The 16,243-nt window shown below is 45.1% G+C and overlaps 1 protein-coding gene across 7 annotated transcripts in view; it reads right to left on the bottom strand.

The window, feature by feature from the left end:
- Positions 1-209: 209 nt before the first annotated feature.
- LOC134738772 (uncharacterized) overlaps positions 210-16,243 on the bottom strand; it is a 163,333-nt gene continuing 147,299 nt past the window's right edge. For 4 of the 7 annotated variants that reach the window (XR_010124775.1, XR_010124780.1, XR_010124777.1 and 1 more), the window contains exons 2-3: positions 8,770-8,869; positions 210-1,967 (exon numbers count right to left, since the gene is read on the bottom strand). Coding sequence is in view for 1 of the 7 variants with exons in the window: in XM_063657055.1 (XP_063513125.1) it covers positions 1,495-1,967; positions 8,770-8,869; positions 13,462-13,749 (861 nt within the window). In the remaining 6 variants the exon portion in view is untranslated. Of the gene's footprint in view, positions 1,968-8,769; positions 8,870-13,461; positions 13,750-16,243 lie in introns of all 7 variants that reach the window. The other 3 variants (XR_010124778.1, XR_010124779.1, XM_063657055.1) reach the window with 2 other exon arrangements.

The raw sequence follows: 16,243 nt of genomic DNA, 5'->3' as shown, positions 1-16,243 counted from the left end.
ATCTGGCTCCAGGTAAACGTCAGGCCTTAGGTGGATACCCAATCCCCAGGTGGACATCAGAGACCAGGTTGACACAAAAAAATCCCAGTGGGTATCATGTCCCAGTGGACATTCAGGCTCCAGGTAAACACACCAGCCCCACCGTAACCGTAACCACCTTAACGAGAAATGGTAGGTCTAAGTACCATCATGCTCCTTGCTCACAAAAGGATGCTTAGCTATTTTATTCAAAATACAACTCCATTCATCACTCTAAGCAGCGATGTGTAGAAAGGAAAAGAAAAATAAACCAGGCCTCAAGGAATCCATCCAAAATGAGGTAGATATTATAAGGGACAGAAATCCCCAAATGAAATGTTATAGTTGACATAGAATAGTCTTTAAAACCCATTAATTTTCTCGCACATTTGATACAGAGCATTATTTCCAGAGACTGAACCTAGAAAGAATTGCTTAAGACTAGAAGTCTTGTTCCAGCCTAGATTCCACACTGTTGAACATCTATACTTAGTACACCACATTATACATAGCACTGACATGACCTGTGTGCATTTAATTTTCTAATACTTGTTCATCTCTGGCATACTTTATATATATATATATATTACATATATAATATACATACATACAAGTACACACACACACAAAGTATATAACGGTAGGATAGTATAATTTTGCAGTAAGGTTTCTTCTGAAAGTGGTGGAAAGTGGATTGCATTGGCCACATGCTGGAATGTGCTTCCATTGGCAGAAGTAAGGCTTTCAAAACTAGTCGTTTTCATTTTTCTTTAGCAACTGGGAATATTAATAATTGAAGATTTGTTGGTATAAAAATAATCATAATAATCACAATGAAGTGGTGTTAATAATTATATCACAAGATATAATAAACATTATAGATATTATAAGATGTCAAAAAAGAAGATGTCATAAAATCTTTGAGATGATTGACACGTTAAATGCGGCCTCCTGTGCCGCCCTGGGGCGCCACTCTCGTTGGGTTCTTGGCGGTGCTCACCCTACTCCACCTGCTCAGCCTAGGCTCCTGCGCCCCCGGAGTCGCGCCATGGGAGCGAGGACCTTGTCTCGGCCCTAGACAAGGACAATGAGGAGGTGTTGCACGTGGAGTCCCCGCGGAGAGGCTGGACGCCGGGCAGGAGCCTTTGCGGGGGTGCACAGCCTCCTCTGGAAGCCTTGGTTGCTGCCCGGTGCCTGCTGCGCCCTGCGAGCTCCGCGGCGGTGGAGCCAGGCCTGCGCTGCCGGCTCTTGGCCCCGCCTGCGGAGCCTCTGCCCTTTGTCTTGCCCCTGGGGCCCGGGCCTCAGCTGGCCCAGGGTTCCTGATGTTAGCTGACGATGGGCTGGCCTCTGGGACTGGGTCGTGGGCCTCGTGCAGTGGCCGCCGCGTCACCAGCGCCAGGCCTCCCCGCGGTGCTGCTGGCGATGCGGGATGCCCGGGCTCGGGGTCTGCTGGGCCCCCTGGCGCTGCGAACCCCGTCACCTTCCATCGCTTCCACCATGCTGCCCGCTGTTCAGCCCTGGTCTGCAGCCTTCCTGGGACCCCTCCGGCCCCAAAGAGGCATCACTCACAGCCGCTTGCGACACCGGGGCCGCCTGAACCTCCGCCAGGGCTGCGCCGCCCAAGTGGCTCCAGCCAGCCAGCCCTGGCCCACCAACGAGACTTTCCGCTCCCCGAGAAGATCGCCCTCGGCAGGCATACACTGCCATGGAGGATGCAGCGGATACCTTCCAAAGTTTGTGGACACTCTTCTGCCACACCAAAAGTTTCACCATCAGCTGCGATGCCGACTGAGGCACAGAGACCCCTCCGGGAGGTGGACCGGGCAGTGCCTTTGCCGGGCATCCGCAGTGTTGAGCATCCCAAGTGCAGATCCTCACTTCGTGTTCCTCCTCCACGTTCCACATCCAAAGTTCTCTCACCATTTCTAAGCAGGAGAAATCAAAAGAAACTGAAATCAGAAAGAAAGAGAGAGAGAGAGAAAAAGCCATGAGCAAAAAAAGAGCAAAATCTTTTGGAAAGCGTAAAAAGCCCCAAAGCCAAAAACTAATTCTTATCTCTTTTAAACCTTCTGCACTTCTCCAATGATGAATGATTTTTTTTTTCAACCACTGGCAATTCGTAATTATTAACTTCTCTGGCATTAATGAATAGAAGTTGAATCACATGTGGTAGTATAATTTGTATTATATGAAGCTTTCCATATTTTAAAAAATAATTGTCCATTTTTTCTCCATGGATTAACAATTAATGGAAAATTTTCAACATTGCTGTGTTAATGTCTCCTGAGATAATTAGATGTGAGTAATTTTTATAAACAGAATTTCCTGGGTGGAATTTCTCATCTTCAGGAGCTCCATAAATAACCATATCCCAAGAGAACTGTGAATTTGGGAACTGAAAGAACTGAGTCCCAACTTGTCCAGCCTGGAAGCTTTTGGGTGATCACTCTTGCAGGTGACTTCACTGCCTTCTGTTGAAGGGCCAGTGAGAGCCTGGGGGTTTCAACTTGCAAGAGCCTTACCATTTTAGGGTTAGCATTAACAATGAGGAAAAGGCATACTTTTTTGATACTCTCCGTATGTAATAAAATAATTACCAAAACAAAGCAAAGTGTGAGTGGTGACTATTGAGAGGACCCTTTCTATCTTTGCTGGATTCCCAGAGATTTCTGGGTTTCTTTTGGAGTCAATAGTATTTCCATGTTAATTCTGAGCTCTTAAAACCCACAATATGAGTTGCAGCCAGTGACTAGAGTTGCAGCCAGTGACTAGAGTTGCAGCCATTGACCAGTGTTGCAGCTTGTTAAACTGATCACTGGTGGTAGAGTCTTTTCATTCTGCTCACTTCTTAAAAGGTCAGCTTGGTCAGGGATTAGTGCTACCCTGCCAGAAATAAGCAGTTAGGAATCAAGTAAAGGAGTCAGCTAAAAGCGTAATTACGATGTAGTGAGGTCACAGCTAGATGGTTGTTGATCTTTTTCTCTCTGCTGCTGATTTCAAGGCTTTATACTGTGTTTTGATGTAACATAGAATGTATACCATGAAGGACAAACAGTCTGTTAGCTTCTTGGAGCTATAGTCCGTTACTGGAGCAGGGGACAACAATTTGAAGGACATTATTACTTAGACAGTTTAATCTGCCTTTGGCTAGGATAAACTTCAAGTTTCAAGGGCTGGGTTCAGTTGTTATGCAAACTTAGATTGTTGCGGTAAAATTTCCAAAAAAAGGATAGGACTCTTTAGATGAAATAAGAATTTAACTGTATTTGAACCCTGTTGAAGGCCAGACAAGTTTAGGCAAAATGCCATGACTGATGAGTCCCTTTAAATTCCAACATATAATCGATGTTGGTAAATATGATACGTGCACTGGAAAAGGATGTGTATCCAGTAGTCGTTGAGTGTCCCGTTCTGTATATGTCAGTTTATGTCAAGTTTGTTCATTGTGTTCATCAAATCTCCCTTTCTCTTATGGATTTTTTTCTGTTGGTTCCATCGGTAATTGAAAGGTATGTTAAAATCTATATTGTAGATTAGTCCATGTTTCTTTTAGTTATATCAGTTTCTGTAGTAAATAATTTGAAGGGATATTTTATATTTAGACATATTTAAAATTGGCATACTTTTCTGGTGACTGACATCGTAAAATCTTTTTTATCTTAGCAATATTTCTTGGCTTAAGTCTAAACTGTCAATAATAACATAGCAACATGAGCTTTGTGCTGATTAGTGTTTGCAGGCATGTTTTCCATTGTTTTACTTCCAAATGTCTGGATTATTGTATTCAGATAAATTAATTAAAACATAAAAATTAAATATAATATAAAACATTAAAAAGTGAATATTCTAAAAATCCAGCCAGAGATGTTTCACTTTTAATTGAAGTGTTTAGGACCACGGCTCTCGCACTGTGTGCTGAGGTGCTCTAAGATGCTGTGTTTAACTGACAGGGGCAGCAGCGGATAACGTGTGAGTATGTGTATGTGTGTGTGTGTGTTTGAGATGGGGGTCTCACTCTGTCCCCCAGGCTGGAGTGGAGTGGTGAGGTCTAGGCTCACTGCAGCCTCTGCCTCCCTGAGTAGATGGGACAACAGGCAAGCACCACCATGCCTGGCTAAGTTTGGTAATTTTAGTAGAGACGGGGTTTTGCCATGTTGCCCAGGCTGTATATTTTTGAGGGAAACAAAGCAACATTTGCTGCAGACCTTAAGAACTACTAGCCTGAGGCAGTTCATAGTTTCAAAAGTAGTTAGAAGTGCATTTCTTTACCTTTAAGGTGGGTGTTGTTAATTACCGCGTTGAAAGGAAGTATTGTGCTAAAGTCAGTGTGCAATAGGAATAAGGTCCAGTGGTTGAGATCCAGTCCGATTTTAAGATTTGAAAAGTTGTGCTTTGTGCCCAACAGGCACACACATCGCATTAGTAAGTCAATTGTGCTTTTTTAAGAAAGAAACAAAAATACTGTTTCTACTTCCATTGCGTGTTATTTTTTATATGTACTTGCAAATCCATCACCAAAATAAAAATAATGAACATATCCAGCACTCATAAAAGTTTCCCCTTGCCCTTTTATAATCCCAAACTTTCTGTATCTTCCTACTTACCACTCTCCCTGACAATCACCAATCTGTCACTATAAAAGAGTTTGCCTTGTCTAGACATTTATATAAATGAAGTGTAGTATGGACCCCTTTTTGGAGGGGTCTGGCATCTTTCACACAACATAATTATTTTGAGATTCAGCTATATTGCAGGCATCAATGGGTCATTAATCTTATTACTGAGTAGTATTCTATTGTGCAGATCGGTCGCAACTTATATATCCGTTTGCCTGTTGGTGGGTTTTTGCATTGCTTCCAGTTTGGAACTTACACAAATACATTTGCAATGAACATTCATATACACAAGTTCTTATAACTTTGAGTAAATATTAGGAGTGTAATAGCTAATAGGTTTAGGTTTAGTTTTAATAGACCATCAAAATGTTTGTCAAAATGGTTGAACCATTTTATATTTTTATCAGCAGTATATAAGAATTCCACACTCTTGCCAATACTTTGTATGGGCCTTCTTTTAAAATTTTAGACATTTTCATGTGTGTACAATAGTATTTTATTGTGGTTCCATAATGCCTAATAATATGTAGTATCTCTTTATGTACTTACATGCCATCTGTATATATTTGGTAAAGTGTATGTTCACATTTTTTTTTGCTTCTTCCTTTTTTGTTTTTTTCTTTGCTTATTTTCTCATTATTAAATTTTAATAGTTTCTTTATGTACTCTGGATTCAAATCCCTTATTAGATATGAGACTTGCCAGTATTTTCCCCTTGAGTTTTCTTTTTGTTCTCATAACACTATCTTTCAAACAGCAGATGCTCTTAATATTGATGGGGTCCAATTTATTAATTGTTCTTGTGCATTTGGTTTTTGGGGCTTCATCTAAGACATTTTTGATTAATTGAATATTACAAAGATTTTTTTTCTGTATTTTCATCTAAAAGTTCAAAGCTTTCAATACTTTATTTTATATTTAAGTCAATGGTCCTATAAGTGACAGAGCTTTAACCCAAGTCGCTGTCATGCATAGCTGGACCCAGAGGCTTATATAAAATCGTCAAGAAATGTTCTCCTTCTTTCTCTCGACACTTTTCCTTTTGTTTTAGCCTCATTTTTTCCTTCTGAAGATGACTCTCTTCTCTCTCTGTAGCAAGAGATAGTGTGACAAATAACCCACTTTACTTTGTCCTCATAGACCACAGTGGTAGAAAAAGCAAGAGTCCTTCCTGATGATTCCAAAAAAAAAAGTACTGAAACAGTTGCTATGATCCAAGGGTAGAGTCTTTTGCCAGAGCTGGGCATCATGATCACCTCTAGGGCTGGGGCTGGTAGGTTGGGTCAGGCCCAGTTGGTGCTCATTGAAATGGTCCTCAAAGAAAAGGGGGGCTCTCAAGAGGAGAGTTGCTGAACACCCCACCAAAAAATAGCCACTCTGTACATACCTACAATTCCTTGCCATTTTATAAGCAACTGGTTGGGTGGAAAATGACTAGAAATTCAGTTGTCATTAAATTTCCTTTATAATGTCAGTAGAATGAGCCATACATTTCACATGTTGTGGGTTATGTCCATGATAGTCATTTCTGTATATTAGGTATCAATTTGAAGTATCATCTGAAGAAATACACTATTTTGTGATGTTATCCTTAAATTAATATTTTTCGGATAAAGAATTATAGGATGAAAGAAAAGTCTAGGATAGAAATAGAAGAATAGAGAAAATGGGAGCATGGATATACTGCAGAAAATGGCCAAACAGGAAAAGTACTTGTGAGAGGTATTGAAGTACATAATTGATATCACATAGACCTCCAGGAAATTACAACTACTGGCATAAGAACAAACTATCTGAATAGTCTTTGCTAATACTGAGTCTTTTCTGCTTGCAAAAGAAGTAAGAATGGTAAGAAATTGGGACATTGTTCAGATAGGCTTGAATGCATTTATTCATTTACCTGTTGATGGGGTTTGGGGGTATTAATGAAGGATGTTAATAAGTAATAATGGGCATGTTAGGTAATCATAATCGATTTGTCCATTTGGTCTGAAGAAAATTTTGCCTACCTTCTTTTTTGTTGAGGGATTCATTTTTAATGTCATGTTGGATTCTATGGCTTACTGAATGTGTAATTGCCTATTTATGGATTCTGAAGAATTTTATAAAATGTATTTGCCAAACATTTTGAAAGCTTAGAACTTCTCCTAGGAAGAAGTTCTTTAGTGCTTAGTGCTGCCCTGACAAATATGGTAGCCACAGCCATGTGAATATCGAGCACTTGAAATGTGGCTAGGCTGGACTGAGATGTGCTGTCAGGGTAAAACACACACCAGATTTTGAAGACTTAGTAGGAAATAAAATTAAACATATCTAATTAATAACTTCTATATTGGTTAGACATTGAAATAATATTTTGTATATATTTTACATATAAGTATACATTAATGTGTATGTGTAATTAATATCTTCATATGAAATACTTCTCAATTACAGTTGGAAGAATGATGACTTTGTGGTGGAGAAATCTGGCACAAACTTGATCATGTGCCTCCTGCTGTGATGTCCTAGGAAGACCACAGCAGTATTTCTGTGGTTTTCTTGTGAAAGATACATGACCTAAGTCTGGATGTGGAAACACATCAGATGGAAAAAGGTGAACATATCCTTAATAAATGCTTATGCTCTTTAAAACTCTTAAGGTTATGAAAAATAGGGCAAAACAGAGGAACTGTTTGAAGTTGAAGGAGCTTAAGAGACATGACAATTAATGCAATGGGAACTCCTGGATTGGATCCTGGATTACAAAGTTCAAAAAAAATGTATTTAGGGCACAAATGAGAAGATTTGGATGAGATTATAGCTTCTGTTGATTGGACAGTAGTGTTGGGTGGATGCTGATATCCTGATATGGATGATTATGTTCTGGTTATGAGAACTTTTCCCAGATTCCATCGTTTGCCCAGTGGTTTCATGGACAATGTGGCGATGGTAGCAGGAGAAGATGCTACATGTTTCCAATAACATGAACTTCCCTGCAGCAGTGCTGCCTACTGCCCAGATGAGTGCCCTGACTGCTGACAATGAGCAATGCTGAGACCCTGGAAAGAGGAACTGCCTTGCCTAGACCAGACAGATTTCTGGTAATGTTGTAATAATATTTTCTCCTTTCCTTCATGGAAGTGGTAAAGAATTGCCATCATTGGAAAGATGCATATCGGAATATGGACTCCGCTTCATATGCTTCTCATAGCATCAAATTATTTACATTTGCTGAGTTCTTATTCTCTGCTATCATACAACTACTACTGATGATGGAGCTTATTTTACAAAAAAAAGAAGTGATGTGATGGGCTTCAGCCCATATTTATTGGTCTTGTGACATCCCACATCACCCAGAGGAACATGACCTCACAAGAATCAGTTACTTCACCAACTGTGAGACCCTAAGGGGCTGGGTTTCTATCCTATGAGATGTGTTAGATGCCCTGACCCAAGAGCCCTCCTACCCAGAATGCATGGTTCCATGTAGCAAGGATCATTGTGATGGTGGTGATGATGATGGTGAGGATGGTGATGGTGAAGTTGGAGGTGGTGATAATGAAGTGATAGTTACGTTGAGGATGATGAAGGTGATGATGATGGTGAGAATGGTAAAGGTGAACATGGTGATGGTGAGAATGGTGATGGTGGTGATTGTGATGGTGATGATAAGGATGGTGATGGCGAAGGTGGTGATGATAACAGCGATAGTTATGGTGAGGATAATGGTGATGATGATGAGGATGATGATGGTGAGAATGGTGATAGTGACGATGATAGTGATGGTAATGTTGATAATGATTATGATTATGAGGATGGGGAGGGTGACAATAATTATTATGGTGAGGATGGTGATGGTGAAGGTGGTGATAACGATAGTGATAGTTATGGTGAAGACGCTGGTGTTGATGATGGTGAGAATGGTGAGGGTAAGAATGGTGATGGCGATGATGATAGTGTTGGTGATTGTAAGGATGGTGATGGCGATCATGGTGATGATGATAATGGTGCTGACTGGGCTATTAGGTAACGGAGGCAGAAAAGTGGCAGTTTCTAGGAAGTATAGAGCCAGCTGGGAACTGCAAGGTAACCTTAGTGGGGGTGGAAGATGTCGGGCCTCTGCCTCATTTCTAGACATCTGGGGAAAGCTCACCCCTCACAGTAGTTCCAGGAACCCCTCCATCCAGCATTTCCTTCTCGCAATCAGCATGGAGCTTTTGGGGTGCAGAGAAGTGTCTTCTATTCACTGCACTCTGTGGGAAGGGAAAAGGGGGAGTGGTATTTATGAACCCAGTATAATACAGTAGGGTCTCATCTAATATATTTTGGGAGAATTTTCAGCTGAGGAGAGCAAGCCTCAGAGAAGTCAGGTAACTTTATCTTCAATAGCATCCAGTTGTGATTTATTGAGCAGTTACTATGTGCCAGGCAACATGCTGGGTGGTTCCTTATATGTTATCTCATGAAATCCTACAGCAACACAAGAAGACAGGCATAACTACCCCATTATTAAAACTGTGGTAAAATAAACTAAAATTTACTGTCTAACTATGTTTAAGTTTACATTTCAGTGGCACTACATTCACAATGTTGTGCAACCAATTTCAAGAATGCTTTTCATCTTGTAAAACTACAATTCTGTAACTCATTTAACAACAACTCCCCAATCACCACCCTCCCCAGGACCTGGTAGCCACCATTCTCCTGTCTGTCTCTATGGATTTGACTACTCTAGGTGCCTTGGAAAAGTGGAATAATACAGCATTTGCCTTTTTGGTCTGGCTTCTTTTGCTCAGCCTAATGTCCTCAAGGTTCATTCTTGATGCAGCAGGCATCAGAATCTCCTTCCTTTTCAAGGCTGAACACTATTCCACTGTATGCATAGACAGCATTTTGTTGATCCATCCATCCATCCATGGGCACTTGGGTTGCTTCCATCTTTTGGTTATTGTGGATGATGCTGCTCTGAACATGGTTGTGCAAGTATCTCTTCCAGGCTAGCCCCATTATACAGAAGAGCATAGAGAGATTCTGGGAGGAGGGATGACCTGCCCGGGGCCTTTGGTGAGGTCCTGGTGAAGGATCTCCCAGACCTCAAAGGCAGAGCTCCTCTCCTCACCTCACTGCCTTTCTCAGGACCTGCCTCCTGCCCCACCACACAGTGCCCACTCCCTGGTACTAGACTTGCTAAGGCCTCTTGATCCCTGAAAATTCAGGGACAGGAACTGGTGAGCACAACTACAGTCACTCACTTCTCTGTCCCCTACTGCAGATTCTGTGCCAAACAATACATGATAATGACCTGCTTTCCACTCTTTCACCAGATGTGGATGAGGCGCCTACTGCATGCCAGGCGTGTGTGGTCACTGGACGGAGACCCCTGTGAAATGAGAAGATGTGAGCTCCTCAAGGCCAGGGGCAGCCCTTTCACTTGCTGCTACCGTGTGAGGGATGGAGGGGAACCCTGAAGCATTGAAGAAGTGCATGAGTGACCTAGCTCAGATGATGATATCATAGTAACCCTGTTTATTATCACCTACCATGTGCCAGGCATTGTGCGAACTACTTTGCACACATTACCTGCTGTAAAGCTCAGAGACAACTGTAGGAGTGAATCTGTTATACCTCCCACTTTACAGGGAAACTGATGCCCAGAGAGGTGAACCAGTCCACCCCAGGCCTTTCAGCTAGTCTCTGGGATGCAAATCCAGGTGGTCTGACTCAGAGATCCCCTCATCCTCTTGGTTTTTGCCCCTGCAGCCCTCTGGCCTGTCCCCAGAGCCCTGTACCCTGGGCCACCCCGAAGATGACCTGGACATGGGCTTCAGCAAAGGCAGCAACCCCAGCACATCTCCATTTGATAGGGAGGAACCTCAGGCCCACCACAGTAGCCCTGGGCTGCAGGTAGTGTAGGTGCTGGCTGAACCACAATGCACCCATGTTGGAGGATGCACCCTAGGATGGGCAGCAGCAGGAGGTCTCCCTGCCCAATAGCTGGTAGTGGTACCTGAGAACAAAGGAGGAGAAGGAGGCTTTGAACACAGGTGTGGAGAAGCCCAAGGAGGAAGAAGAAGACTTGGACTATGGACTGCTGGGTGGCCTCAAGGACCCCCTCCCAGAAAAGGAACTTTGAGACTCATACCCAGGGCTGAGATGAAAGTGCTCCCTATTTTCTATCCTGGAACTGCTGCAAACCTCAGTGTGACATCACAGGGCCTCATTTCCCTATTTGTAAAATGGGATTATATGGGGGTTCCAATGAGACACTGGACCGAGAGCATTTTGAGAATTGTAAAAAATGTACAGTGAGGGAATAATTATTATCAATGGACCATTGCTCTTCCAATAGTTAGTATTCTTTAGCAAATATTTGAAGGTAAAATATGATTTGTTGAGGAGGTTTGCAGCAGCTGAGACCCTCAAGAGTCTTTTCTGTCTCCGTTCCAAGCTGGCCTCTGACAGGGATCTTCTTGGTGCTACCCCTGGGACTCTCATCCTTTGTGCAGGCTTCTCAGGGTTCTTATTTCTATTGCATCTTGTGGTTCCCTAGTGGATGGCGTGCTCCATCTTCACTCAGAGCTAACTGCATCTCCTCCAGGCCCATGTCCCTTGTGCAGCACCCACTGCTCCCTCACCAGGATTCAAACCCTTCTGTGATTGACCTCTGCTGACCTCCTCATTCTTTCTGCTCCTCCAGTTCCATGCCTGTGCCCCTCAATCCCGTGGCTCACACTCTCACCCAAGCTGTTCTCCATCGGGATTTCCTTGGCTCCCTTTTCTGCTCGGCAAATTTGTGTTCATCCTTCCAAGCCCTGCACAGATGTCCTCCTCTCAAAGCTCTCCCTGAGGTCACACTGTCCAGGAACAAGGTAGTTCTTTCTCCTCTGCTGCCTCTGGGTTTTGTGCCTTTATCACTTTGGTGTGACTGCCTGCCTCTTGCTGAAGGGAGGCATTTTGGCTTTACTCACCTCAGTATCTCCTGGGTCCAGCTGGGTGTCTGGCCTGGCCCAGACTCGGTGCTCATCGAGGGTGTATAGAACTCACAAGGACCAAGGAATGTCTTGCAAATAATACCACCCTCCCACACTTCTCCAATGTTTACTTTCTAAGCTCCTTTATTCTTTGACATTCAAATTTCTAAGTGGCCTGTATGTATTTACAAAGCCTGGGAAAACGCCTTCAGAGGACAAACACACACCACCGGCAGAATGTATTTGCATTGACTAGGATTATGGATGAAATTCAGCTTTCTGGAAAATGAATCATTGGGCATTGGCTGAGTATCTACTCTGTGCCAGATACTAAGCTGTGATCTCTAGAAAGAGACATGAACTACTGACACAGTCCTTGACCCTGAAGATCTCAGAATCCAGTGAGCTTGACTTCTTGTAAGTTAGAGACAGAGTTCAGAACAGAAGCTCAGACAGGAGAAGAGAAGTAAAAGGGACACACCAGAGGCAGTGACAGCCACACAGCTGTCTGGGGACACTGAGTGCAGCAACAAATAGCTTAGGCTGACTTGGCAGCCCACGAAAGTATCACGGTTTGCAATTGCAGCATCTCACTGATGCTTTTGTTATGCTGATCTCTGCAAAGCCCCTCTGTGCCCCAGCACAGGATGGTGGCAGCCATGCTGTGGAGAAAAGGGCAGTGACCAGGACCACAGACTCAGAGCTTGTACCCTGGACCACCTGGGAATGGGAGCCCTTCACATGTTCTCTGCCTCTGTGTTCAGGTTGGGGGTCCCGGCCAAGGAAGGGAGATGACCCCCATGCTGAGTCAAAAGGACACACTCTTGGGAACAGACTGTCTCTTCTTTCTGGGTAATTTCTGCCTCTGCAGTGAATGGTGAAACCAGATACATCCTCTCTGTTGGTATGACACAAAGACAGGCGTTCCTGCTCATGGGCTGAATCTTAGTTGAGGGGAGGTGTAGCACACTCCTGTGCTCTGCTGACTAAGGCAGGGACACATGTCACCCCATCAGAATGACTGCCAGACCAATGGCTAAAATAAAATCATTTCCAATATTCAAAGGAGTCACCTTCATTCATCTACAAATATTTTTCCTTTTCTTTTTTTTTTTTTTTTGAGATGGAGTCTTGCTCTGTCACCTAGGCTGGAGTGCAGTGGCATGATCTTGGCTCATCGCAACCTCCGACTCCTGGGTTCAAGCGATTCTTCTGCCTCAGCCTCCCGAGTAGCTGGGACTACAGGCGCCCACCACTACATCTGGCTAATTTTTGTATTTTGAGCTCCTGACCTTGTGATCCGCCCGCCTTGGCCTCCTAAAGTGCTGAGATTACAGGTGTGAACCACCGCGCCTGGCCCAAGTTTTTTTCTATAAAATGACCTATTGCACTCAGGGTCGGGTAAATGATGCATCATGCCTGCTGGCAACATGGGCCCTATCTGGAAAGTGAGTGCCCACCACCATGGCACAGTGCTGTGCAGTGCCTGTGTGGTGCTGAATCTCAGGAGCAGCCCCCATCCTGTGAACCACAACTACAGGGACCTTAGACATAAGCAAAGACCTCTGGTGGCCAGGCCTGCCAGCAAGCAGATGCTGACTCTGTCCCGGGGGTCTGCAGGGAGGTCGGGCCAGTGGAGAGGTGGCGAGACCCATGTGTGGTCTCCCCAACTCCCGCCCATGCTATGCAATGGGGGCGACCACACACCCGAACTTCCTGGGAGGGTCCTGGTGTGCCCACTGCCTCACAGAGTTATGAGGGGTACTGCCTCTCACATCTCACCGGTATCGCATTTGAAGGACAAATTATGTCTTCCCTTCTCCACCCTGCGGAACTCCGTTTCCTCATGTGCAAGTGGGGGATGATGTGCTTACATGGTTATGCAGTGGGGGTATCGATGGGATCCATCTGTCAATACCCTGCATCCAGTGACCACCTGGAGCACACCTGCAGCTCGCAAGCTGGGCTCCCTGCTGCAGGGAGGGGAGCAAGCACTGCCTGGAGCCAGGGAGCTTTTCTGAAGGAGGTGTTGGAAAGGATTTGTTCCAGAATTTGGGCTTGTATTGGAAGCTTGGGGGAGGGTTGAAAGAAGCCTTTGCTCCAGATTCGATGCTGTCAGAGGCAGGGTGGATTCTATCACCTGGCATCTTCCCCAATCTTACCTAGAAGGAAGGAAGACAAGACCAAAGCTAACGCTGCAATTGACAAGGAGGTAGTGGTCATGACATAGCCACAGGGGAGGGGGTGTGAGGTCATTTTTGTCCATGTTTTGCATGAGCTGAGCCATGATAGCTACCAAGTGACCTTGCTTTGTCTTGACCCATCATGGTCACAGAGCGACCTTGTCTGATGCTGACAACCTGTGCAGTTCAACAGGAGAACACCAACGCCTTGCCAGCAGTGGTTGCTGTCCTCCTGAGGCCTCACTGCTCCTCCTCTGGGACCGACTGCTGACCGTGGGAGGTGTGGAGTGGGAGGGGAATATGCTGTGGGTTTTTTTTTGCAGAGCAAGGGCAGAGGACTCTGATGCCTTCAGCTCTGGCCATCCTGAGTGCTGTGATCTGCTTCCCCTGCTTCCTACACCTCCCGCAATCCCACCACACTGCTGGAGTCACTGCCAACTCATAGTGCCTTCTAAGGGCCCCAGTGTCTCCGGGACACCCCCTCTACCCTGGGAGGGAAGCAAAGTGCTCACGAATGTCCCAGGTGGAGGTGCTGAAAGAGTGTGGAGGTGGCTTCTTGAGTGTCAAAGTCTGGGATTCCAGCTTTCAGCCTCAGGCTCCACGTGTGTGTGCTGAAGTGGAATTTTCTGCTCTCATTCACTCTCCTGCCTGGTCAGAGGAACTTGGGGAGTTCCTCTCTAGGAGAGGGAAAGGCCCTGGTGAGGTGGCCTTGCCCTGAACTGGGAAGCAATGGGCACGGGAAAGCAGGGTCCTGGGCTCTGCCTACTGCTTGCTGACAGCTTGGGCACAGCACTGCCCTCCCTGGGCTCCTGTCTCTTTTCTCTGTATGATTAGGTGGAGGTGGATGGGATTCTGCTTCTACTCCCAGTCCTTGGGCACCATGTCAGGTACTCACACACTTATGACCCCATCTGGTCCTTGGAACAGCACTGGGGGATGGATCTGTCAATCTCACGTTGGAAATGTTTGTTCTAAATCCCACACTCTGAAGTCAGAAAGACCTGGGTTTCCCTCAGGCACTGACGGTTGCTTGCTATGTGACCTTGGACAAGTCACTGCCCTTCTCTGAGCCTCAACACCCACATTTACACAGGGGAAGAATAATACCTCCCTCTTGGGCTGCTGTGAAGCAGAGCTAATGGGTACATTGCCTCAGGCACATTGCAGGTGCTCAAAGTGTTGGTCTTTCCTTCCCTTTCTAGGTCTCCATTTCCTCATCTACACAGTGGGGAGCAACTCTGTCCTGATTATAAGGAATACAATAGGTGAATGCACTCAGCAAGCCTGCGGACAGGGATGCATAGAGAAGCTTCTTGCAAAGGTGAAGAATGCCTGCTCTGAGCCCCGCGCTGAGTGACAGGTGAGAGGACAGCAAGCCCAGCGACTGAGGCCTATAAAATGCCCCCTGCAGAGAGGGAGGAGGAGCAGTGTTCTAAGGTGGGTGGTTGGCAGCATCCCCAGTGCTTGCAGGAGGAGCAGGACTGCTTGTGCTTGCTCAGGTGGGTGGTAGGTTAGGTTCTTAGGCATCTGCTGGGTATCAGATGCTGCACAGGCATCATCTCCGTGAATTTAATCTTTCCATCATACCTGAGAGGTGGGCATTACAGGGGCATAGTGGGATTGAAACACAGGTCCCCTGAGCCTGTGCCTTTTCTACAAGGCAACTTGGTTCACATGTAATAATAGGACCCAAAAATACACCTGCTATGCTGTGCTCACCAAATTTCAAAACATCCTTGTGACCTGCGAGGTTGCTATACTGTCTTCATTTTATGGATGAGAAAACTGAGGCTCAGAGAGGCTGAATAGTGTGTTCATCCCTCCAAAGAACTAAAGGGAAGAGGGGTGCTATAGGTGTGGGGCCTTCTATTCCTGGCAGGAAGTGTGCAGTACCCCAGGCCATTCTGACCCTACTGCAGGCAGGAGAAAAGGCACATCAACAAATCCAGCAGCAAGCTTCCACTGAGGGCCTCCCTGGCCTTTCCTTGCACTAGTGCTGAGGGAGAAACAGCCTTGTTCCTTCACATAACATGGCTTCCTGACGCCCCCAGGATAAAGGTCAGAGTCCTCAGGTCTGTGTTTGAGACTCTTCATGGTCTGGTCCCATCTGCATTTCCAGCCAAATTCTCCACTACGGCCCCCAGTGCAGCAGCCCTGGCCATCTGTCCCATCCCACCATCCTGCCTTGGCTCAAAATGTTCCCTCTGTCCCATGCTATTCACACATAGAACAAGGAGAAGCTTGATAGAGGCTAGCCTGAATATTCCATTTGAGAGCATTTTCAGCTTCTGGAAACAGACATTTCACCCAAAATTCCAGATTCCCTGCTTCTCTGAAAATACATACATACATGCATACATACATACATACATACATACATACATAAATCTGCTCTTACTCTGCACTATTCTGTTTCTTGAGACAGAGTTTCACTCTTGTTGCCAGGCTGGAGTGCAGTGGTGTGATCTCCATT

This window comes from Pongo pygmaeus, chromosome 19, assembly GCF_028885625.2.
Source record: "Pongo pygmaeus isolate AG05252 chromosome 19, NHGRI_mPonPyg2-v2.0_pri, whole genome shotgun sequence".
NCBI classification, from domain to species: domain Eukaryota; kingdom Metazoa; phylum Chordata; class Mammalia; order Primates; family Hominidae; genus Pongo; species Pongo pygmaeus.
The sequence above is the reverse complement of the archived record's forward strand: the minus strand, read 5'-3'. Positions and strand labels throughout refer to the sequence as shown.